Source organism: Marmota marmota, unplaced genomic scaffold (assembly GCF_001458135.2).
Source record: "Marmota marmota marmota unplaced genomic scaffold, marMar, whole genome shotgun sequence".
Classification (NCBI taxonomy): domain Eukaryota; kingdom Metazoa; phylum Chordata; class Mammalia; order Rodentia; family Sciuridae; genus Marmota; species Marmota marmota.
The window spans coordinates 2553412-2580634 of NW_026000223.1; the positions used below are offsets into that span (position 1 = coordinate 2553412).

At 34.8% G+C, this 27223-nt stretch overlaps 1 protein-coding gene across 19 annotated transcripts in view; it reads left to right on the forward strand.

The window, feature by feature from the left end:
• Positions 1–27223, forward strand: part of Nrg1 (neuregulin 1) — a 990069-nt gene that overhangs the window by 954477 nt on the left and 8369 nt on the right. For 7 of the 19 annotated variants that reach the window (XM_048792711.1, XM_048792716.1, XM_048792720.1 and 4 more), the window contains 3 exons: positions 11819–11877; positions 23161–23263; positions 24792–24918. In XM_048792711.1, coding sequence (XP_048648668.1) covers positions 11819–11877; positions 23161–23263; positions 24792–24918 — 289 coding nt within the window. Of the gene's footprint in view, positions 1–11146; positions 11215–11818; positions 11878–18368; positions 18393–23160; positions 23264–24791; positions 24919–27223 lie in introns of those variants that run through there. The other 12 variants (XM_048792709.1, XM_048792719.1, XM_048792712.1 and 9 more) reach the window with 3 other exon arrangements.

Genomic DNA, 27223 nt, shown 5'->3' on the forward strand with positions numbered 1-27223 from the left:
TTTGTAGGCAGTTCATAATTCAAACATGCAGTGTGTACATTGTTCTAAGAGTAATGATGTTTGTCCTAAAGAAGGAAAAATAAAAGCAGTCTCTTGCTGTAGAATTTTAGCAGGTGACTTAAAGGTTGACAAGGAAGAGCAAATCTTTTAGTAAGGCAGTTGAGCTCATAAAAAGAACAGCTGGCATAAAGGAAAAAAGCATAGGAAATAGGTAATAAGGCCTGTTATACTATTACAATGCAAATATTGTATTCATTTGAAGAAAGCTTAATTATATTTGTTAGTAATAAAGTGCATCAGAAAAGACATTTGTTTCAAAATTTAATACCAAACAAAAATGCTGTTTTGTAAGAAATGTTTTACTGTCCCCTGAGCTGTCAAAATAGTCATCTCTCTAATGTGTCCCAGGGGAACTGGTGGCTGTGAACAAGAATCTTCCAGAACTGTTATTTTTTTTGCCCCCAGAGTTGGTTGTTTGTTGGTTTTTTTTTTTTTTTTTTTTTTTTAAGAGTAGAAGCAGTACCAAGAGAGGACACATTCTGGTGATTGTACAGCTGATTTTATCAATGAAGACAGACAATTTACAAAAGCAAATAGAACATGTTAGGATGAATACAAGAGTGCTAGAAGTGTAAGATTCTAATCTCAATTACTAGATGTCTCTCTCACAGAGACAGATAATAGTCATAAGCCAAAGTAAAATTGTAGGTAAAGTCTTATAAAATCTGTAAAGCATGATAAAAATGGAAGAGTATGTAGGAGAAAAAGATTCCCTTTCCATCTAAGTTATCTCACAAATTTATGTATGATTATTGTTTAAAAATTAATTTTTGACACTTTTTGAACATTAACATTATTCAATTCTCTATGCCTATGTCAGCATAGAAATTTTCCAGTTTCCATATTTTTTCTACTGACTCACCATGAATACAGTGCAAATATGACCAAACCATATTTATCATAGTGAATTGGCATGAACGAATTTTTTTTCTCAAATTAAAATAGAAAATACCAGAAACTGGAAATTAATCTGTAAAGTATGAAGTTAATTTATTACATGGTCAAACCTTGTTTTATTTCCTAATTTTGGTAATACAGTATAATTGTTTTTAATATATCTCTTCAAAAAAATATTTAAAACATAGTTCCTTAAATCTTCCCCCTTTTAAACAACTGTACTCATATTTATCTATGTCTTATATTTTACTCCTTGAGAATCACATCTGAGACCACTGTATTTTTAATTATAATAATGAAATATGATCATTTTTCATCGTAGCCTTTGTAAAGATTTACAAGCTGAGTGAGTACATATGATAGTTTTTGAATACCTCCAAGGAACCACTGCAGTTATTTTCCACATATTAATTTCAGCTATTCTATAGCCCTCCCACATCCTATACAAAACATGCAATCACATAAGTGCTGTTCATTTATTCCATCTTGGTATTGTGCCAACACTGTAATTTTTCTTCACCCACACAGTTTCTCATTAAATTTTAAGCCCAATCCAGAAAAAAGTACTTGCTGTATTTTTTTAATCTTAGAGTGAACCATTTGTTTGTTGTCTAATAATTATTAAAGCAGCAAAGCATGAATGAATACTTTGCATCCCCAAACTAATTGTCCAGTGGATCATGCTTGCCTTCAAATTCTCAGAAAATTTCTTGCTTCCTTTCTCTCTTTTTCTCTTTCTTAAAATGTTGCCTTGTACTTAAAATATTTCAGGAAGGTGTTATAAATTACTACAGTGTTTTTTTGGAAAGAAAATCTTTGGCATCTATAATTTTGATAGATTCCCCCTCCCCCGCCCGGACACACATACTCCTCTAAGGACCGTGACTTTACTAGTGTGTTAAAGTACACCAGTACCTTGAAGAAGAATTAGAGTATATTTCTATACAAAATAGTCCAGGCTTTTGTGGTTGTTGTTAAATGAAAGTGTTTTTATTTTTAAGAAGTCTCTATATTAAAAGCATCTATAACATTAAAAAGTAATCACTACTCAGAATCTAAACAAAGTCACAGAACATACCATGTCTTGAGATAATATATTGTTCACGAGGCCACTTGAACAGAAACAGAAAACATAAAAATGTTGCATTGGCTCATCATGGTTCTGTCTATGAAGCCAGTTCATAGTTTCCATATGGCCCAGCTGTGTAGAGCAAAACATTGCTGAAGCATGAGCTACGTCATTCAAAGTCAGCTTTATTTCTGACTTAAGAGATGACTCAGAAACACCGCAAGCATGGAAGTTTCCAAGTAGTCTCTCTGGTCACCTAATCCACTGTTGTCTTCTTGGGAGTTGAAGAAGATTTTACAGCAAATGTCTTTTGTCCCTCCGTTTAGAACAAGGTGTTCCAAATGGATTAACCATATAACAGTTAAACACCTCTCTGAGGGGAGGTTTGCTGGTTCATTGGACATTCCCCTGGGCACTGTGTGGGGATTCCAGTGTGGTTCTCATCTTTTATATTTATTTTCACTGCACAGAAATTTAAATTTTATCCCAAGGGGAAAAAATAGTTAGTATTCCAGATTATACAAGGAGAAGGAAAGATTCATTCCAATTTTTACCCTCTGATGCTGTATGTAGTCATGTAGTTAAAAGAAACAAGATCATTGAACATGAAATGGTCCAGATTTTCCTCTGTTTTCCTTCTTTTATCTGTCCTTCTGAACAGTTTCAGTAGAAACTATTTTGGAAGATGTTAATGTGATTTTTTTTAATCTGAAAATTATTTTTCTATCAGGCCGTATGTATAAACCTGATACATTGTCCAAGTGGACAGATGGGGCTTCATCATGAAGGGATTAGAGTTTTAACCGCCAATTTTGGTGAAATGTCTTGAGTCCTTTTACATCAATTCTCTGGACAATATTTTATTTATAGATAGAGTTAATAGGTTCTCCAATTTTTTTCCTAGGGAATCAGTGAAATTAAATGAGTTCATTTCCGTTAAAGTACTTTTAACACTAGGAATAGAAGTTTTTTTTTTTTTTTCTCTTATAATAAAAAGTAAATGGTAGTATTACATTGTCTCTGTTGGCACTGGAAAATTTTTTTTTTTCATTTTATTTAATGCTGGTAGTTGGGTTTTGTTTTTGTTTTGTTTCATTTTTTGTGAGTCCACAAGCTTGCTGTGTAACTTTTCAGTTGACAAGATCATTTAAAATCTCTGACCATTAGCTTCCTTCTAGGAAAAACAAAAACAGGAAACCAAGCAAATTCTATTTGGAAAGATGGGAGGTACTTACAAATATGGACTTCTGTGATTCTGTTGATTAATATTTATGAAACTATGTAGGCCCATGTTGTATTAAACATTAGTAAAAGAGACATAGTTATAAAAAACATATAACTATAGGAGATTAAGTCACAATAATGTGCTATGAATTAAACTCAGTAACTGAAATATTAATTAACAATTATTTATATATCAGCTATACATCACACATTTTTGAAAACACAGAGAAATATAAGGCATTATCTGTGGTCTCTAGGAACTTAGTCTGTTTAAGAAAATGAAATAGCTAAAAGAAATTAAGGAATGACAGTGAACATATCATGGATGGTAAAATGCTGATAATTAAGGGAATAAGAAAATTTTATAAACATGATCATTGTTTATGGGATATTTCTAAATACCAGGCAGGTATTGAGTTGCAATAATCTTTTCAGCAAAATGCAGTGACAAGCCTATCTAGACCACTTGCTCCATTGTAGCAAGTTTAAAAAAAAAAAAATGAAACCTAAGATGAGCCAATTTCCGAGCTCTGAAGGGCAGGCAGAGGACTTTGGGCCTTGGGATAGTTCAGACGAAAGCATGGCAACTTCTAGAGCAGGAGAGTGGCACCATGAACATAGCAGATGGTTAACCATGCAGGCTGGAGAAATTTGGGTCTAAATAAGATATGGTGAGAAGGTCAAAGATGGTAGCTAACGTTTAAGTTTTATAAATACTATCATAATAATAATGATGATGGTAACACCTATAATATTTATTAGTAGCTGTATTAATATAATTAATCAAACTCATAATTGTGTCCCCTGGACTCTTCATCATGGATGTAAAAAGAGAGATTTAGAATAGACAAAAGGGACACATACTAGATTGGAATTTATTCCAGTCGATCAGAGCGTACTGCAAATTCCAATTCTCACCCTGGAAATGCTCTTTTTTCTGTTGATGTTACACTTGCCTGTAGCACTTCTCTGTTCTTGAGTGCTTGAGAGGAAGAGGTAGGACTCTCATGGATATGGACACTGAGTTCTTCAGCCAACCATGTCTTCGGATTTCTTTTGGCCCCTCATATATATATATAATCCTGCTATGTGCTTACTAGGTATTTGTGAACTCATTTTTACTTTGATTCTCCAAGGTAGATTGAACAAAGTCATTTTGTTCCTGTGGGAACCAATTTAGATGCAGTTTTGTCTAAAATCAGGTACACTGACTAAATGTTCTAAATAGTTCTCTTCCTTTTTTCTCATAAAATCAGCAAGGCAGCCATATGGATTTATTGAGCTCCCACGAGTCAGCTCTGTTCTTGTGCTGAGGAAAAAGGAATGAACAAAACCATGTGATCTCTGTCTCATGGAGACGATAGGTTATTGCACATAACAATCATGTTTCAAGTAATTGATTTAATTATAAATTATTGATGTGCTGAGTGCTGTGAAGGAAATTAGGGAACTCAGGGAATAGATAATGGGAAGCTAAACTAGTCAGAAGCTGAGGCTCTGTGGGAGGAGAAAAAATACACAGTCCTCACCTTGGAACACATACTGTCTCTTTGAAATAAAATGCACCATTTTGAAATATTTGTAGTAAATTATTGAAGTACAAAGAAAATATTTAGATGCTTTATCATAAAATGAGTCTGGTAGATAGGATGAAAAATCTCCTCTGAATCTCTGAACTGTTTGATGAGACAAGGAAGGGAATCCTCCAGAGAGGAAGACCAGACCATGCATTAGCAGCCAATATGTCACTGTGTCACAGTGACGTGGAGATGCACAGGATGAGGATTGATCCCGTATCCGATGAAATTGTTTGACCCCTAATGTAAGGATACGTCATGTCGAATAAACATTGGCAAGGGTTTCAGACTGCAGCTAAGAATTTCAGAACAAGCTGTGCAAACAGAGTTTTAGGAAGGGCACCAAGGTTCAAACAAGAAGGAGGTCATACATAACCACTGCCACCCTCATTATTGGGATTGTATGTCCTAGACACTGAAATACAACATTTGATGAGAGTGAGGACAACTTAGTTGGTTTTTTTTCCCCTCTCAATATTTACACATGAATCCAGGGGGGCCACTATGTGTATCCTGTTATCTCATGGATTGAAAACTTGTCCCAGGATCATAATAAAAAGGGAAAAGAAAGAGATACACCAGCTGAACAGTGAAGGGGAGGTATAGGTTAGATCTGAAGGAAACATTATTGTAACATTTATATTTAATATTTTCTTTAATGATGTTGAAGAGGGCATTCTCTTGAGGACATGGATGTCTTTTGCAGATGGTACTGTAAAGAACATTTGTGTAAAACACAAATTAGAAAAGCATATACAAACCTCAAGAAATTTCACTTAATGTTTGATAACAGAATAAGATTCATCTTGGAAAAATGCAGACTAATAGTAACAATACATTTGGGAAAAGAATAATCTACAATGCAGCTACTCAGCCAGTGAGTGGGCGAGTTCTGGCCAGAATGCCGAGCTGGCTGAGGAGTGAGAAAAGTCAGGGTTTGCAATATGATACTATAGAAAAACAGACCAGCACTCTGAGCTGGTGTATACACTGCCAGCTGAAGTTTACAGAGTGACAGCAAAAGGCCATGACACCTAACACAAACCAGCCAGGACTCCTCACTGCATATTTGTTGACATTTCTATCATTCGATGTTTATAAACATAGACACCAAATAAATAATTTCAGATTCTGTACATTGTGGAAGGAAATGCCATAGCTAGTATTGAGGAAAAGCCTCTTCTTTTTGGACAGGGTATTTTTTAAATCATCCAAATATTTCATCGTAGAGCAATAATTACAGGGTGAGGGAACACAGGGTGTGGACTCTGTCTCCCTTTGCCTGCCTCCTCAAGGGAGGGCCTGATGAAAAGGATGCCAGAAAATAAAGAAAGGATATCTAAGAATGGTTTATAAAGTGAACATAAGTGATAAATGGTTTATAAAATTAGCCAGTCTCTGTAACCAGATGTTTCTTGAAGTCTGTGATATCTTGAATACATTTAGAGTCTCCACCAATAAATAAATTAAAATAATTTTATTAATTAGAATATAAAAGTATACCAGACACTGAGCTGATTCTCAAATGCATCTATAGATAATCAATTGCATAGTAAGCATGTCAGGTTATTCATCTGTCAGGTTATTCATTGTATGTTTTATTATCAAAATTGTTTTTGTAATGTATTGTTATTATATTCTTCAATTTACTTAAGCCAGTAGATATAATTGGTAGTACCCCTAAAATAGTCATGGTTTGAAGGGTTGTAGAGAAATTAATTATTAGGAACCATTTAGTGGCTTAAAGAAAACCCCTGTACCTTACAACTAATGTAAAGCTGTGAATCCAAAAGCTGGATACTTAATACTATATTATACATAGACTCTATGTATAATTTAGTGTTAACTAAATTTGGCTAATCCTCAGGTTTAGTTTATCTTAATATGAACTTTAAAAAGTCAAATTATTTTATCTGGCACTGCATAAGACTGAGAAAACACAATATTAAAATATATGCCATTTTGAGGCAAATGTATTTTTTTGAAAACACCAGTTTTTATTTTACTGGTGTTGAGCAGAAGTCTTTAAGTTAGTAAACTGTACTGCTTCATCAAATCTAAGGTAAACTTGTGTTTCAGTAGCAAGATTTAAATTTAGATGATAAACTTGCTCTTAAAAGAACCATGTACTCTTTCCAAATTTACAAACACAAAGTTAAAAGGTTTTACTTTGGGAAGAAAGTCTGCAGGGATTCGAACACTTGCAATTTAAAAACTTTGAGGGGAGTCCACAGAGGACAGTCTATCATAAATTATAAAAATAAAAGAGATGTTCAAGATAGACCTGTACTTGGCAAATCTGTTTACTTATAAGTTTCTTTTTGTATAGTTCTCTATTGGAAATTGTATTCTGATCTTAGGTTCAGTTTAACAAACATCTTGTGAAAGCTCTTGGTGAGCCAGGCATTGAGGTAGGCATTAGAGATATGAAATGGTCAAAATGTGATCATTGATTTCCCAAACAGATAAGCACAACACAGGTAAATACAGTGTAAGGAATCCAGGTCAGGGTGCAGTGCGAGCCCCATACAAGGAAACTTCACTCAGAATGTGGAAGTGGGGAGAGGAGAGATGGAAGTGGGGATGGTTACTTGGAAGAGCTTCCTATGAGTTTAAACAAACTAAATCTTCATTCCATTAAAAACAAATGTAGGACAAAGATTATTTAAAGCAAATATTACAATTTTAAAAAGATTTCCATCTTCTGATCTGATGAATGAAACAAATGATAGATATTTCTGAAGTTAAAGCAGGTATTTGATTCTTACTCAGATCTTCAAATTCTACAAAATAAAATCCTTGAGACTTGCTGAGACTTATGCCAAAGTATATTTTCAAACTCAGATTAAATTTACCAAGTTCATAACTTCCAGGAAAGTGATAGATTGAATGCTTAACATATAACACTAATAGAAATACAGCAGAAGTCAGACAGTCTCCCTGTCCTTTTAGAAGTAATTCTGTAGAATTTCATCCAAGCTGTAGATCAGATGAGTTTTCATTTGCATATGCTTTCTGTGCAGTCAGTGCAGTTGGCTTATGCACAAACTATCCCAGTTTCCACTTCCTTCCAGCTGATTTGGCTATAACTCTGGATGTCAGTGAAAGTTACATGATGACTTCTCTTGCTGGCCACTTGAATTGCCAGGGTATTTCCAATTAGTTTTACCTCTGAGATTGTCTTCACAGCCCATTTTATAAAAATATAACTATTTTGTGTGGGGAGGTGGGGCTTGTAGATGCTAGGCAAGCACTGTACCACTGAGCTATATCCCCAGCTCACAAAAATGGTTTTTAGAAGTTCTTGAGTTCTCTTGTCCCTAACTGGTAATGCACTGAGAGGAAATGATATCAGAGGTTTCTAACAGAGATTCTATTAAGATGAGCATCAATTCCCAGAACCTCCATGGTAAAATATATTTTTGATAACCACTTAGTTAAATCCCTTCATTTTATCACTGAGGAAATAAGGCCCAATAAAGCCAAATATCCAATAGCAAGATACTGTGGTGTCAGGATAGAGGGCCTTAGCTTCCATCTTCCCAATTTGGGGTCCCTTATAACTTAAATTTTAAAATAGATACAGATCTCTTGGGAATTTTGATAAAATGAAGGATCCTACCTGGTAATTCTGGATTTTGACCTGAGTTTCTACATTTCTAATAACAAGTTACTAGGAGATGCTAATGCTATTTATTCATGGACTACACTTTGAATAATCGTAGGGCTTTCTAACACTAGGAAATAATTTTTAAAAATTTATCCTCTAAGTGAAGATAAACATGAGCAAAAGGATTGTTCTGTTTCACATATAGCTGATAATTAAAAAAATAATTTTGATACCTCAAGTTGCTCTAGTGTTATTATATCAAATAATCTGTATGATCTTATACTGGGGTCAACTGCCCGCCCATGATGCTTATTTCCTAGCAAACATGTTATACATTCATAACAATCAGAGAATTGATGGGTAAGATTTTTGACCCCATTTATGTAGTGCCATATGTTCTCTAATCATATAAGATGCCTAAGTGACGATTTCCTAGTAAATGTATTCCTTCTGTTAAAGAACTTATGATTCCTTGACTATTTGTTCATTTCATGATCCTTTAATAAGGATCTTTCTTTTCCTTTCCTTCTTTTTTCCTTTCTCTTTCTCTTTTCTTTTTTCTTTTCTTCCTGGGGATTGAGCTTAGGAACTTATACGTGCTAGGCAAACACTCTAACATTGAGCTACACCCAGACCCCTGATTTATTTATTTTTTTCTTTTTTTGGTGACAGAGTCTCACTAAATTGCCAAGTGTAACCTTGAACATGGGATCTTCCTGCCTCAGACTCCTTTGTAGCTGGAATTACAGGCATGTGCCACTACATCCAGCTAAATAAGGATATTTCTCACCCCACATGAATATAACCTCTCTCTCTCTTCCTATCTCTATCTTGGTCTTTCTGTCTCTCTCACACATGCTTAGACACAGAGTATTCATATATTTAACACCATGTTCTTTATAGAAAACAAGTAGATTATTGTGTGCTCATTATGAGAATTTAAATTTTTATGAAGAATGAAATCAGGTAAGATGAAATGGTTATTAGAGATTATATCCTTAATTATGGAATTGCCTACTGAGGTATAGAGTATGTCTATATGGATTTATAATCTTGGTTCACAAACAAAACAACCCTATTTTCTTTAGAAATTATTTGTCAAATAAGTTATATGGAAAATTTTCCTTGTATTTTTCTTATTTATCTGTGTAGACATTCTTATTAAAGCTTGGAAGATGACATCTTTATGAGAAATAACCCTACCTCACAGGTGTTAGTTCTTATTCAAATAGTTCTCTAAGTAGCTCCTTCTCTATTTTCTGCAGCAAAATTATTCTAAGTGAGAATAATCAGTTCACTTATATATAAGTGTTTGAAAGAGTTCAAAGGGGTTCTACCATTATAAAATGTTTGTTGTTTACTCTTACGGGTATTATTGTTAGTTTTCATAATTATACTACACAAGTTCTCATGGGGCAAAAAATCTGGCACTGCTACTCGATATTTACATGTACCAAATTATGTAGTAACTTTCTTAGTATTGAGTTTGGCTTGACAGGAAAGTAAATTACGCCTGTATTAGTAAAACTAAATAGTTTTATTCATCTCTCTTTGAGGCCAAGATAATAGTGTTCATTCTCATTTACTCTGGAAAAGAAGAGATTGTATTAAAAAAATCACTACGTATGTGCTTTCAGAGCTAAATTATATTAGGTGCTTTGCATGATGGTTATGATGAATGATTAAAAATTATAACTATGGGTGTTGAACATTTAAATAAAGATTGTTTCCACCAGTAAGTATATTTAAGTATATTTGCTTCATAGAATCCTTCATTCAGCTTTTTTACTAGAGCATGATATTGGGTAAAGTGCATACAATTTAAAATCCTTTGGATACTAAAATAATAGTCATAAACAGAATAAATAAAAGGACTCTCATATCTAAATCTAGCCCCATTGCATGGCCTTAAGAACAGTTTAATATCAAGAGCCTAGAAATTTGATAGGTAAATGTATTAGTGGAATAAAATATAAATTTTATATAATTTCAAAATAGTTTTACCTTAAATGCAAGAAGGATATCTATTAAATACTTTTGTAGAAAAAAAACTTCTAAATTTTAAGGTATATTCATTTGGAACAATTAAGTGAAGTTTATAGTAATAAAAATCTCCTACTATGTGTCTTGTAACAATAAAAATGAGATTAATTTGTAATATTTTCTAAAAACCGTGATTACTGACAAGTTTTTCTTATCAGGAATCAAGTTAGATTATAAAAATTGTTCAACACCTATTGTGTAACCATTTATCTTACAATTTAGAAAATAGCTATAAAATAATGGGAAAACTGGGTGTGCACAGCATCAAAAGCTCAAGATCCCTTGATAAGAAAAAACATGGGCAGAGCCATGAAGGAAGCAGTTACCAAAGCCAGTGCTTTAACATGGAAAGAAATCAGTGCTCACAGTCAGAAGGAAAAAGAGACATGTCCCTCCTTGCCACCCTGTTCAGCTTAAACTAGTTTAATTTCACTTGAGTTAAATTTCAGTTAATTGATCTTTGGAAGAATGCAGCAAACCACCAAAATTGGTGACCCACAGTTTTCATGAGGTGTGGTCTTCTCAATGTTGTGCTGTTTCTTTTCTTTATGTTGTTCAGTACCAGGTTGTTTTTAGGAGTCTCCATATTCCATAGGAGGAAAAATTGCCAGTCTGAAAGTTCAGTGTCTTTAGCGTTCTATTGCTTATCACATTTTTGCCCTCTAGGTGCCAACCTGGATTCACTGGAGCAAGATGTACTGAGAATGTGCCCATGAAAGTCCAAAACCAAGAAAGTATGTTAAAATAATCTGAAATTTGTTTTCTCCCCCAAACTACAGCAACAATCACTACCACTTGGTGCTTTTACAGCTCAGTTGTAACTGATTCCTTTTGTTCTCATTATGGTTTGTCCACTCAAGGCATAAACCCACTCACTATGATATTTAGCTCTCTCTCTCCACATAAGTCCCAAAGTCATAAATGTAAAACAGTGGTCAGTTGGGATGGTCTGTGATGTTGGCAATCGATGACAGCAAGCCAATGAAAAAAAATATACTTCCTCCCAACATCTTTGTCCAAAGCTATCAAATAAAAAAACTGAGATGAATCAAACATTAGATTTTAATTTTAAGTGGCTCCCTTTGAAAGAAAGAAGTCACTTAAAATGCTGGGATCTTTTCGTCATACGAACTTGAGAACTACGTTTTGTTCAAAATTTTAACCATTTAAGGGAAATGCCGGAGTCTGAAAGCCATGATTAGGACGAAGATTCAGTTCCTGAGGGTGAACTCACCAAGTTCAGTCAAAAGACACAGAAGGAGCTTCTTTCTAGCATATATTCACCTCTTCTCTTTTTCTCTGTTTTTTTCTACCATTGTTTTTTGTTTCTTCTCTCAGGTGCCCAAATGAGTTTACTGGTGATCGCTGCCAAAACTACGTAATGGCCAGCTTCTACAGTACGTCCACTCCCTTTCTGTCTCTGCCTGAATAGGAGCATGCTCAGTCGGTGCTGCTTTCTTGTTGCTGCATCTCCCCTCAGATTTCACCTAGAGCTAGATGCGTTTTACCAGGTCTAATATTGACTGCCTCTGCCTGTCGCATGAGAATATTAACAAAAGCGATTGTATTACTTCCTCTGTTCGTGACTAGTTGGCTCTGAGATACTAATAGGTGTGTGAGGCTCCGGATGTTTCTGAAATTGATATTGCATAATGTGATACAAATTGATAGTCAATATCAGCAGTGAAATTATAATAAAGGCATTTAAAAGTCTCACTTTTATTGATAAAATAAAATCATTGCACTGAACAGTCCATCTTCTGTATACCATGTCAACATCCTGAAAAGGCTGTTGCTAAGCTGTAACCAATATGCACTCAAAATGATGGTAAGTTAATTTTGGTTCTGAGTGTGTTATTTATACCAAATAAACATCATCAAAAGAGTTCAGATGTTTTTCTTCATTAACCAAACAGTTTGCATGTAGGCATTAAAAAAGAACAGCACTGAGTAGGAAAGTTAAAAGCAAACATTTCAACACGAATGAAATATCCTGCCTTCTATTTATGTTGCTTAGGGAACAAGCAATTCAGAACTAGTTTAAAGAACCATTTTATGTTAGCATTTCTTTATATTAGCATGTCTTCATGTTAGTTTCAAAGGTAAATTGAGGAAGAAATAGTTATTATTTTTTAAATGTGTTACTTTGAAATATAATGGTTTAACTCTCTCTATATATATACGTATATATATATATGTATATATATACATATATATATATATGTATATATTTAATGCAGAACAGGAAAATCACAATGCGTTTTTATGACTTCATGATGTTTGGAAAATTATTCCTAAAATACCCAATTCACATTGTGTATAATTGCACGTATAATTAACTTACGTATTTGTCCTTTTGTTGTGAACTGGGATTATAGCTTTAAGTAATGTAACTTTCAAAACAGTGTATTTGACATAGATCCATTTTTGGTTATTCATTTAGGTTGAGGGTTGGTATTTTTTCTGTATTGTCCAAATATTTTAGGGTTTGTAGTAATATTATCATTATCACAGCTTCAGAACTCTACCACTGTAGCATGAAACCAGCCACAAATAATGCATGGACTTACTTACGTGCATGGCTGTGTTCCATTAAAACTTTATTTACAGAAGCAGGCAGTGGGCTGGAATTGGTAACCCCTGTTTTGCCACTTCCTGTAAATTGCTCACCCTGAAAAATATGTCATAGTTTATTGCAGTTTAAATTCATATAACATAAGAAACAAGCTGGTCACTTGAGGACCTTAAAATAATCAAATTTGTCCTTGTTTTTGATGCACACAATGAATAAGGATTTTTTAACAGTTATAAAAGTTATCAGAATGAATTTTAGAAGCCCTTATGAGGAGATTACACCCATAATTGTCATTTATTTAGTGAAATAATACTTAACATATTACATAGGCTACATATCAGAGGTTGCCATAGGCTGTCTATTATTAAATGAATGGCAAATTGGCATTGCTCATTTTTTCAAACATAGTCTTTGTTGTATTCACAAATATTTAAATATGTTGGGCAGGAATTTTCTCTCCTTATCTCTGGATGATTTTTTTTTAAGGTAGATGGTATGGAAGCTAAAAATATAATGGAAAAAAAACAAATTTATTGAATATCTGAACCATTTTTTTTAGAAATTTGTGTGTTTGTATTTAAATAGCATAGATTTAGCAAAGCCATGTGATTATACAAATACAATAAAATCAAATTTTAGAAATTAATGACAATTCAGAACATTTAAGTTATTTCTTAAAATTTTGGTGTTTCATTGTGCATTGAAGACAATGTTGGATCACTATATAAAGAAAGTATTAAACATGAAGATATTTCCCAGAACAATAATGCACTTAGATCTGATAGAGATAACCAAACAAAATGTTTTCATTCATTTTGGGGCCATTTTCACTTTCACAGACACAATTTTAAAATAGCCACTCTCTATTTGTGAACTCCAAAGTGTGACTCCTTAAATAAATTCTTTAGTAAGCTCTCAATGACATTTTTGGAAGACATCCAGGAAATTAGCATTTATATTTAACCTGATTTAACAAAGATTGATAGGAAGCACATTTATGAACAAAACATGTAATGACTGCATTATTGATGCCTCATGTCTGGAAAAGCAAGAGCTTCCAATCAGACATTGCTTTCCAGAATTGTCTTGCCCAGAGTTCATTCTCTAATTCTTTATGCCTGAAATTTTCATTTTTTTTTCTCTCTGCAAATTCCTACATAGAGACAGCAAAATAAATTTTTGCTGCTCTAAGAATTTCATGTTCAAATAGCAGTGAAGGCTAAGAAAAGGCTAGAATGTGTTTCTAGCAAGGTCACTTAATTGTTTGTTTGCTTGTGAACATAATGTCTGGAGGGCATTACATGGATTTGAAGTAAAAGGTAGTCCCTAGCCTCAAAGAGAAATAATTAAAACCTACCCAACCACATTTGTAGTTGAAAATAGCATTCAAAAGAATTACAATATTTTGAATGTTTATGGACATATAATTTACACATTATTAGGATTTGATAAAGTAATTCTGGCCAGTATATCTCATGGGCCATTTTTTAATTTATAAAAATGTATTTAAAATGAAAGAAAGGAACAAATGTATATTTTATATGACAGTCACTTTTCTCAAAATATAACGTATTTATAGCCCTTCCTAAGGAAATATTGTCAAGTTTGGTCAGTTTTAAATTTGACCTATCTTGACACAATCCCAAGTAATATGATTGTGTTCACCAATATGTGGCATGGTGTGTGTGTGTGTGTGTGTGTGTGTGTGTACATGTAATTCATAATCAATATGTGGACTTCATGAAGAAAAAAAAGAAAAAGCATTCACAACTTCAGAAGATAATGGTAGTAAAGAGCAAATATGTCCTTAGAAGCTAACAAATAATAAGAACTAGTTATGAGAATAGCTCAAACTGCAGGATATTTTAAAAGAATGCAATTTTAGAACATTTAGGCACATTGTCAAAATGATTAAATTTATCCCATATCCTTAAAAGTAGCTGTGAATCATATGTTATTATTGTATTAGTTATTTCACAGATTTCTAAATGCTTTCAAAACCTGTTGTAATAATGTATTTATCAAATGGTATCCTGATAACAGTAGAACAAAGACACTCCATCTATGACAAAATTCATAAGTTCCAACTGAGTGTGAGATTTTACTCTGTGTGTGTGTGTGTGTGTTCATGTGCATGTGGATCCTGGGAATAAGGAGAAAGTCTGCTATTACATTTCAAAGGGCTCAATGACAATATGGATTGGCATATGTGAAAATAAAAGTATCTACATTTACAAAGGTAAGTCTAAAATTAAAGTCAGACACTAAATTGGTCCAGTTTGGAATTGGCATTCAGAGAATTCCTTTAGAAGTTTTATAGGTACAAGAAATCAGAACTACACAGTCTTCGACATTATTTGCATAAACAGTTCCAAGATGTTACAGAACAAATACTGGAATGTCTCAGAATTTTAACAGAAACCATAATTGCAATGGATATATAATTTTGGTGAAAGAAAGTTGTTTTATTGTTCTTTCCACTAATGCAGTTGAAAATTTAAATTAACCTCCAGGTTAATCAGTTTTCTAAAAGTAATTATAAAATCCTAAGGCAAAGGATTAGTGAGTCAATACTTAATAGTTTCTGAAGACTCTTAGATTTAAATTAATTTTTTATATCACCAAGGGCACAGCAGGAAATCACATGTAGAAAAGGAAACTAAATTGTTTACAGTAACCTTTGTGTTTTTGAATTATTAATTTAATTTGAAAAATGTAGTGGCTAGGCAGCAATTCAATAGGAAGCATGTGATACATAATGAGACTAAGCCAACATTAGATTAAATAGAACAGATAGAAATAACCTCTTCACAAAATGAAAAGTGTTTGCATATTCTGCTTTTTTGAATTATGATGAAAGAAATGTAACCACCAACAGTAGAAATAAATTAGAGCAGTTTTTGCTCCGGGTCTAGAATGACCAATGCATGTTTCCTATGCTTGTTTCCTTGTTAAGGCTTATGGCCAGAAGATTCCAGTTTTAAATACCAATTTCCCATTGAATTATTTGAAATTGGACCTGCCTGATATGAATGACTTCCCTTGAAATGAAATTATAGTTAGGCTCACAGACTTACCTATAAAACTGTAAATGCAGCAATATGTATGCATGGGCATGCTACTAATTTTATTGAAAACTTAACTAAGCTTTCTATGCAACTAATATAGATCATTAGCAGTGTTCACGTAGGCATGGAAAAATGAATCTTTGGAATGAGTTACTCTAGATATGTCTTGGTTTTAACCCTTAAAATATTACTGACTGGTAGAAGTGAAAAGCAAGAGATGGAGGGGCACATAAAAGGGAAATTGGGTCACATTCTTGAAAATTTATTATTGATTTCCTTGAGAAATGAATTTTTTTCACATCAATGTGCCAAAGTTTACATGAAGAAAGCAAATGGGGAAAAAAATGTCAATTTGACAAAGTGAACATTGTTCAGAGGCAAAAGAAATTTGTTTGGATTTGAATAATTTATTCTACTACGAATATCTCATGTAACCAAATTAACTCTATATTCCCTAGCTTTTAATTAGTGAAAAATTCAGATTATTGTCTGAGTACATTGGACCCAAGGCAGAAGAAAATAATACATAGTGCCTCCCATTATCAAATACATAGTACATATGTATTTTTAATTTGGGAAGTTTTATTTCCTTAAGATGCTGCAAGTTTTAAAGTTTATTTTTTAGATATATCCCAAGGGCTTTCAGAATTTTCCAGGGCACAAAAGTTGTGAAAAGTCAACCTGAGTGCCTTAAGTGCCCCAAGGTATAGCTGTAGATGTGTCTGTTTCCCAAAATGTTAACTCCTCCTTCTGCTGGGCAACATTTTTTCATATCTCCTTTATCCCACAGGGTTGCCCAGTGAGGAAAGTGTATCACATGAATTAGGTCAATGAGAATTTTACATTTCCAGAGTCATTCAATCATTAAATGGCAGAGGCAGGACTTGAAACCAGGATGACTCCAGCTCGTACATTCCACTCTTCCCATCTCTGCAGGAGGAGCTTTCTCCATGCCCAAACTGAGTAACACCCCTCCATACCTTTTTTCAAACTTAAGAGATGGCTCATTTTGTTAAGGTCTCATTCTGGCATCTCTCAAATCTGTGATCAAGGAAAGAAAATATAGACCTTATTTTATGCCATGCAGACATAAGTAAGAGAAATCCTCAAATTTCCACCCAACGAAACCAGACTATCAATTTTTGTTATAAGAATGAAAAGTGCCCTTCCTGGAGTTGTTGGTTTTTTTTTTTTTTTCCTTTTTTTTTTTTTTCTTTCTTTGCCTCTTTCTCCCATTTCCTTATTTGAGCCTATGCAGGTTCTGCTTTTCTGAAATCCAAGAGTGTCTAGAGCTGCCAGGATTGCTGTTTGTGGGCTCACACTTTTGAGTCTCTTTCCCTGCAGATCCTCTTGGTACCTGTGACCACCAGAGCCCAGCACTGTGGAGACATGATCTAATTGGCTCTAATTTTTACTTGAAAGAGTATGAAATTAAAATCAAAGGGTCCTAGAAACTATATCTCCCCTCCACACATACTATAGAAAATACATTTTTAAAAAATATTTTTGCAATCTGAAAAACTGGTACATAGAGTTGTCCAATACCACACAGAAATTATGAGAAAAAAATGCAAGCAATCTCCAGTTTCTCACGTGCCTATCTCAGATTTTTTTAGGTAGAAGCATTTGTTGTTTTATTTGAATGAAACATGTTATGAAGTACTGAAGGAAGCGGAAGGAGAAACAGATTAGAAATAAAAATAAAAAATAATAAATACTGAAATGTAACTACACACAAGCAATGAAAAACATAAATCCAATGTGATAAAAATTTCAGACCAAATTACTCTCCTTTGGCTTCTACTCCTGACTCTGCCACTATGTGTCTTTCAGTAAATATAAAAATAAAAATAATAATTTACTTCCTTGGGACATTATTAAAATGAAAATGAAATAATACCAAGTGCTTTTTTGATGATTAAAAATAAAATAACATTGCTATCTTCAAGCAATGAGGAAAGTAGAGGATAGTTCAGCTATGAAAATTCTCCCTCAGTAAAGTCTTTTAAGGGTTAATAAAGAGAATGTGCTAGTATTTGCACATTATCTAAAATACAGAAGTTCCTGTGTGGACTCAGAGTGGCATACCTGAGCACTGCTTTGTTAACCACCCATTTGTCCTGTTCAATGTGCACGCACAGAGAGCTATAATAGTCATGTGTAATGTGTTTTGGAGTGCAGTGTATTGCTCTTTCTGAAACTTTTTCCCTTTCTTTCTTTTTTTGTCAACTTTCTGCATTGGCAGAGCATCTTGGGATTGAATTTATGGGTATGGACCAATCATCATTCCTTTTAGCCTGCAGAATTTTAGAGCCTATGAGCTGAAATCTTTTTCCCTTCCTACTCTTACTTTTCAGTTCCTAACTAATTTCCTTTTTCTTTAGAAGGGATCATACAGCTATAACAATGATTTCTCTGCTGTCAATCTATGATTAGTTTATTGAAATGTTACTGAATGCAGCAGTTTTTAAAGTCTCAAGCTACTTTCCTTCAGTAATAGTTTAAAATCACCTGCCCCTGCTGCTACATTCATGTACATCCCACATTGTGTGACAGACCCACTGATTGGATTTGGCTATCCTTTTTTTTTAAAAAAAAAAAAAAAACTGGGGTAAGTTAGAGTGGTGCACAAGGGTAGAGGAGAAGTCAAACTAGGGGCATGAGAACAAAGGAAGCTTTAAATGGTACCTGCTTAAAAAACACAGTACCTCTTAACTGATGGGCACTTAAGATACAATACAAAACCACCTATTTAATATAGTAAGAAAAAGCCCTTACAGTGCAACACAGTATTACGTGCACAGACTTGAATCACTCAAGTTTTCTGGAGATGTTCAAGTTTGACTCTAGTCAACTTCATTATCTAATGAGCAAGGAAATAGAAAACAGAAAGAAAGAAGCCTTGTGCTATTTTAGGTGGAAATTCCAGTGCTAATGGAATTAAATTTGAGTCACTAAGATGATCCAGACAAGTAATCAAATAGAAAATTTCACACTGTGAATATAAAAAATTTCTCTTATGAGCAGATGAGACTTGGGCATACTCCCAAAGGCCTTCATACTAAATAGTGGGGCGAAAAAGCCAGTTCTGCAAGGAACAGGAAGCTGTGCTCCTTTGCCTGGTCTTCACAGTGCCAGGCCAGGCTGTCTCACTGGAATGCTGCGTGCAGCTCTGGAACAGGGTCTAGGCTCAACAGCATAATGTCCTGCTTAATAGGACAGTATCTAATTCTTATGAAGCTGATTTCAGTGACATCATGCAGCAGGGGTGCCCTACAGCCTTTTTGGATGTCAACAACTGTCTACCCCTAATGTACTTTCTTATCTTGTGGCAAATGAGGCAGTTGCAAGCTCTAGCAGTTACAGGGATAGCAACTCAATGAACTGCCCCACCCCCAGCCCCCTCAAAAAAAAATCCAGAAGAAAACTCTTACTTTGATGAAAGCCCATATTTACATGAATAAGCCTTTGGGCATCAAAAAGCGTCTTCCAAGACTAGGGAGCCCAAGAGGGAGCAGCAGTTATCACTGTTGGGGGTTCCTCCCCCATGATAAAAAGTGTTCCGGTTTCTGCAGGGAGGAAAAAGATCCTGCCACTCCCCTTACCCCTTGTCACTCATAGGATAGCTCCTCCTTTATAACTTTTGGCTCTGACTATAGAATTCAATATTTGTATTTCAAAATAATGAAGTCAAGTAGTTGAGATATACAGTTACTTCAGTAAGATCTTTCAAGGGTCAGTGAAGACTATGTGCTGGCATCTACATACCTGTAAGACTCACTTTTCAAAGCCCTCAGAGCATACTAGTCAAGGCCGTTGCATCCTTAAAGAAAATTTGATCTTAAAGATCAATTCAAACTGAGAAGGACAAGGGCTCTGTCCTTGGCCTGGGCACATCAGACTGAAAAATATGCTTGCTCTGATTCATACAATGCATCCAGCATTGCAACCCAGGAGTATTTCCATACAGGAAGACTGATCCCCCAATTGGACTGACAGATTCTTGTTTTTCAGCAGAGTTCTGATTTGCTCTTGCCCTATGGGCCCTGCCACCTAAAGAATAAACTATGAAGCAAAGGGGGATAAAGGAACCTAGTCCTTCTGCTATGGTTTTCTATGTGTTTTTCCCTCAGCATATTACTATTGTAGAGATTACATGATCTGGCAAAATCATTTTAAAAAGTCATATAGAAATGTTTGTAGTGCATTTAGTTAAATGCTGATGTGAATATGGAGTTTTAATCCCAGGTCTGTATTCTGTAGGCTTTGCCTTTAATTAGTTCATTTTAGTACTCTTATATTATCCTTTGTCCTTTATTGAGCTTTTTATTCCCATGAAATAATCATTCAACTGGACACCATCTTCCTATGTACCACAGGAAGAAGGGGCCAGTCATTCTGTGCCATTGTTCACAAATCCAACTCAATCTATTTCATAGCAACAACCAAATGAAAATTTATCAAAAGGATCCCTGAGAGTGCACAATATCATTTTTCCCCTGAGAAGCCTTCATGTATGACCCCACTTTTGAAGTTTGTAGAAGCAGTTTCTCAGCTTTTTCTAAAGGTAGAATGTCAGTTACTAGTGATCAGGTGCAACTAAGGTCTTGCCTTTTGTTTTGTTTTGTTGGCGGAGCTGGATATGGAACTCATGCTTGGCAAATTCTACCATTAAGCTGCATCCTCACCCCAGCCTTACCATTTTAAAAGAATTTTTTTAAAAAAAGAGTAAGCCAGAATGGAAAACTCAGGGCTCCACCCTTCCTGGTGGCAATAGTGACATTCATATTTCTTAATCAATTCATCACAGATGAAGGATCCCTGTTCTGCATCCTGGGCCCCATGGAGAAGGAACAGTGGGGTGATACCTCTGCTTCTTACATATATATGCTAAAAACTGATTGGGATGCCAAGGTCAGGAAGGGAAGTTATAGCAGCCTTAGCTCACAGATAAAAACTCATAAAAATTAATTACCTGTCCTGTGGCTATGAAGGGAGAGGAGGCAACAGACACAAGCAATTGACATATAAGCACTCACATTCCATGTCCTCCTTTGACTTTTGCGGCTCAAAAATCCGTGACACCAACTCTATGTCTCCCGTTGCAGTGTTGCATCGCAATGCACCAGCTGCTTTGCTTTCTAATTGTGGCTTGCACACAACTGCTAGCCTAGGGTAGGAGTTATGCTGTATGGGATAACCCTTCCAACTTTGCATCCACCTTTTCTTCCACCCAAGCATCTCCTCCTTCTGGTTTTCTTTTATTTATTTATTGTTCCTCCCTTAGTATCAGGCATGCTGTGCCAGGGACTTCAGAAGGCTCCCTAACTTTTAACCTTGTTTTCCCTCGTACTTGACTTCCTCACTCTCTCTGTCATTCTGTCAGCCTGTCTGTCCTCTCGGTTTGTTTTTCCTTTCTACTTCCAACCCCTTCAGTTTGTTTTTGTATAATCTATGCAGCATTCTACTCTTTTACCCACTGACTTCTATTCTCCTTCTCCTCCTGTTAATAATCAGTGCTCTATTAATTTGATTTGACAATGTTCTTGACCTGTTAACTGGAATTTGATTATCATGGGCTCGGCTTGTAGGAAATGTTTTGTTTAATGATAAGGTCCACTGTGTCCTAGAAATTAAAATTCACTTTTTCATCTCAAGAAAACTTCCTGTGAGTTGCCCTCTCTCCAAAGACTAAAAGTTATTGTTGCTGAGACTGAGAATATATGATGGAAATATTCTTTAAGGGTCCCTTGCTGATGTCCTGATAAGCCAGTTTATCTGTACAATATTCTCCAGTTCTTGACCAGCTTAATAACTATCATGGCAAGTAAAGAGTTACTTACTATGTACTGGCTGAGTTCTCTTTCTGAGTGAACTTGTGAAGATCTTCCAATAAATGTAATTAGACTGTTGAAAGCTCAGCTCCTAAGGGATCAAGGTCCCCATTAAGTCAGCAAATCTTGTTAAGAACCTGACCTACCTTAGTATAATCAAGTTATCCCCCAAAGAAACTAATTTGCAAATAGAAAAATTTCCATGAATTAGAGAATAATTGCACATAGAGTAAAGTAGTACCTTTAGTTCAAAGTTCTAAGCATCATACTTCCTTAGTAGAATATCTAATTTGCCAAGTTGGCCAATGTAGGAAGAAATACTCTATTCCAAATGATACATCATTTGTGCTAGTGACTTGTTTCTTTGGACAAATAAACCAGTTATCTAATTTCAACTTATGAAGTGATAAGCATTGTCCTCCAAAGAACAAAGCTTAATTTTGCTCCAGGACTACCTTACCCATCATATTAGATTTTCTTGGATACAGTGACTAATACTTGGATACAGTGCTACTCCATATTATGCTAACTATATTTTTACATTTTACTATTAAATCAAAGGAACCTTACATTAATGTACTTGCTAACTACAAGCCAAGTTCATGTTTGCAGATGTCTTTTAATTTAATTTTTTAAGTTAGAAATGACTCTTTGTAAAGACCACTGGATATGAATGATGACATAAATAGCTGGGTTGGAGGTCAGGGTGGAGAAGGGAGGAAGGTGAAAAGGAGAGTATCAGAGCTGCCAATCTTAGCTCCTTTTAATGGTGTTTATTCCTGTTGTCTTTGCAAGAGTTTTATTTTTTTAATTTTTGCAAAAGATTTTAAAATATCTACCATGTGTTAACCAAATTGCTATGTTATAATTAACGTTTATAATTTTCCAGTTTTATATTATAAAGATATATGTATATATATGTATATGTATATATATATATGTATATGTATATATATAGCTTGTTATTGGTATAATTTTTAGAGTATATTATTTTATTGTCAATGGACTCAGCTGGCTTTGTTATTGATGCTCAAAGTGTAGCACAGAGCATGTTGTTTCTTAGATTACGTCTGTAAATGCAAGGAATTGTATTTATTTTCTTGTGAACACGGACAATGTCATGCAGCATGCCAGCTGTTCAGTTGTAGTAAATCCTGGCAATTATAAGTGACCTTAATGACATCTGCTCTCACCCCTTTCCAGAAGCGGAGGAGCTCTACCAGAAGAGAGTGCTGACCATAAGCGGCATCTGCATCGCCCTGCTGGTGGTCGGCATCATGTGTGTGGTGGCCTACTGCAAAACCAAGTAAACTTCATCCTCCACACCTTTCTCTCTCCTTAGTGCACAGATGGCTTAGGTGGCCAGGGCTTTGTAGACACCATGCTTCACACCCTAATCCTGGGAGAAAGAGGGATGAAGCACTTTCCCCCTTATTTTTCCCTTTTAAAATGCACTTTGAGGACCTTTCCTAATCACACACATTGGAAAGCTTTGTGTTTTCTGTGAAAGCGTTCAGGAAATTTCTAACATGTGACCATGGCCATACAAATGGATGAACATTTGGAAGGACAGGCTTGTATAGAAGCACAAGAATGCATGTATGTAGTTGTGCATGCAAATATGTGCACACAGGGATCATGTACTAAAAGGGAAATATAGGTGCCAGAGATGCACTTGACACATCATTGCTGAGGACAAATCCAGTTTATACAAACTTGGGAGATAAAAGAAATACTCGGTGGTATTTTAAATGTAGTTTTCTAAAAGAGTGAAAAATGTTTAAGTTCTACTTACTTGGGTTGCCAGTGTAAATGCTGTCAAAGGATGAGTGAGGTACATAAAAGGAATCTCATGAGAGTAAAATAAGCAAAGTTTGCTTAGAAAGAGCTACAGGGAAAGCTTTAAAATAGATTTGTGGCCACTGGTTGACCCTAAAAACTTGGTCCATCTTGACAAATGTATTTATTGTTTGCCCTTCATTTTTCTGTCTTTAAGTCTGAAATAATGTTAAATTAACAGGAATTAAAAAAAAAAAACATTTCCTCATAACATGATATACTCTTGCCAAAACTAGTCATGGAGATATTTTCATGATTTGAATATTGCATTGAGGAAAAAAATAATATGCTTTTGTACCACAAAATTAAGGGCATAAATTGTATTTTCTTAATACCCCATGATTTAGCATGCTGCCAGAATTGAGTAGGTGAGAGAGATAAGCCTTCATGGAATTGACCTCATACGACTTATTAGATTCAGTCTTAATATTCACTACCTGCTTACACAAAAAGCATTACAGGGGTAAGACCACATTATAATTGTGTCAAAACCTAGGGGCAAAATATGTCCAATCTCACTATATGGGCCCCCCCAAAACACACACACTGTGTATAATGTACAGATTTGAAACTAAGTGTATTTTCTGAAGGAATCCACAGGGGAAAAAAACTACAAATAGAATCAGTCATCAATTCTACAGCACGAATTGTTATCTAAGACCAATGACCATCTGTAAGGTTTAGGGGAAGATGGATTGATTAAGAAAGTTGGGATTTTAGCAAAATACCAACATATTTGTTTTCTCCTCCTTCTTTCTTTTTCTTCAGTGAAACAGTTAAGTTTCTGTAAGAATCCCACACAGCTTTTCAAGCCCAATTGCTGAGGATGTATGAGCCTACTTATTCTGAGATGGAATGGTATATAGTCCTGTCCTCCTCCTCACCACCAAGCCACTGCCTTGAATTATTCATAGGTGTTGGTAGAATAAAGATTTGGCTGTACTAAGAAATGTAAATAATAGGAAAAAAAATTATGCTTCCTTTTTTACATCTAGGAAACAGCGGAAAAAGCTTCATGACCGGCTTCGACAGAGTCTTCGTTCTGAAAGGAACAACATGGTGAACATAGCCAATGGGCCTCACCATCCTAATCCACCCCCGGAGAATGTGCAGCTGGTGAATGTATGTTGACTGGCCAGTGAGACAAACTACGCATGTCCCTTTTGTACTGGCATCTTGAAGTTTATTTTCTAAGCTCTTAGGCTCTTAGCTGCTGCCATTAATCACCATGGCTTCCAGGAAACCAAGATTTCACCAGGAGAAAATAATGGGAACATTTTTTTAAAGTGGATTTGGTTTCTGTAAAACCCACACATTTCCTCTTATAAAGTGTTCATTAAGGAGTTGGAATCATAATGTTGGGTTTGTTCTGCAGGGAGGCTGGAACAGGAGGAAGAAAACAAAAACAATGTAATAAAATTAATAAAACCAGAATCAGAAGGAATTTGTATTTTTTAATAATTTGGAAATGAAGACTCTTCCAGTCTATAACTGATTAGTACAGATAACTGAGCCACGGATTTGGAGTGATATTTAGTAGGGGCACTTTACAGTAATTGATGATTTACTGATTCTGATTCCCAAAGGAAGAAATTAGGGCATGGAAAGGTCAAGTGACTTATCAAACATGCTTCGCAGTAGAAAAATTGGGAGAATGTAATGCTTGCTACTCCCTGGCTTGTTCTATGTGATACCAAGCACCCCAGATGAGATGCCTCCTTAAGCATTCAAATATTTTGTTTATACTTTACCAAGAACTTGGCCCTTAAATTCAACTAGATGATAGAATTTTCAGTTCTGGAGACTATATATCATCAGCTTCCAAACCTCTCTGTTTTTATAGACAAGAACAAGCACTGTACTTAGACCTCCTGGCTTTTGAAGTGTTACTCTTTATATTCCAGAAAAATACTTCTTGTTTCATTTTTTTAATTTCCCTCTGTTATATGGCTTTTTAATAGATCAATTCCCAAAGATTGTATTGTAGTAATCATTTTTCTACCCTATTGGAAAAAAAGGTGTATACTTAGTAGAGCAGAAATGTTATAGAACCATGTCTGGAGATAGTGGTTTCTAGATTACCCCACATCTTATAGCAGAGATCTATAGAACATTATTGGGGCAAGGTGCTGATAGGTTAATAAACTTTCTTGCTTACCTCCACCTAATGGTGTTCATCAAAGTGTTCTGCAGGGCTAATAAGTGCATTCTCTACCAACATCACTATAATCTGTTATTATATATGTTATAATATATCAAGAGTCTTACTGCCATGAGTGCCTGAATTCTATTATGGCTCTAAATGGTGTGACCTTAGGCTGTAACCTTTTCTCAATCTTATTTATTATGAAAACAAGCCTAAAAATAATAAATGCTTCAAAGACTTCTTGTGAGTAGTAGGATAAAATAACTTACATGGAACAGCCTAGTGGCACTTAGATTCATTAAGTTTATGTCACCCCTCAAGAAGCAAGAGCAGAATGTGCATGGACCAGAGATAAGTCACTCTGTATCTTTTCCTTATACATACCTAACCAGCTATAATTCCCAGGAAGATCCCTATGGAATAGTCTTTCCATGAACAGAACCAGCTGGAGTTTCATGCATAATCCAAGTTGTACATTTTTGGGCTATCACAAAGAGATCAGGTGCTTTAGTCTTCATAGCTCATCAGAATATAAAGTGCCCTGTTTATCAACAAATAGTCCATTCCATTTCTTTTCCTGTTATTTAATTCAATTTGTTAGAAATACTAATAGCATTTAAAATACAACTTCAAAACAACTTTTAAAATACATCTTCTCACTGATAGAGGGCAGCAATAGCTACAGTGGTTTGCTGATGAAAATGAAATAAAATGTAGTTGCACTAAATGTAAGGCCCTCTGTATACTAGGTATTCATAGATGTGTCACCTTGACAACTATTGTAAGCCCTTCAAATTTTGTAATACCCTTGTTAATGTTACCATTGACAAGTTAGAAATTTTAATATTAGTAGGGCAGTATTGACACCATGATATTGAAAAAGGAAAGAAGATCCAAAATATTGAAATTAATTTTTTTCAAGTGACTTGAAATTTGAAGTAAGATAAGGTATGCTTTTCTTTTAATCAAAAATATCTGGTAATCTTCTTTGACTTGCAACAATCCTGACAAAAATGAGTATCAGAATTTGTTTTGAATTCTAGTCATGTAATTAACTGGAAATGAGGGAGAAGAAAGGTCTTTTTCTGAGAAAATGAAGTTAGTCGTGATTTTAGGACCTATATTGTGTGTGCATCCAGAGAGTAATTAATTCCATTTTTTCATCCAATCTAAAATCCAAAGTAGCCGAGAGGATTTGCCATACAGCACTGGAGAAATGAAAGTTATTATGAAACTTGTGTACAAAAACAGATTTGTGTGTGTAACAATTTTAGTATTTTG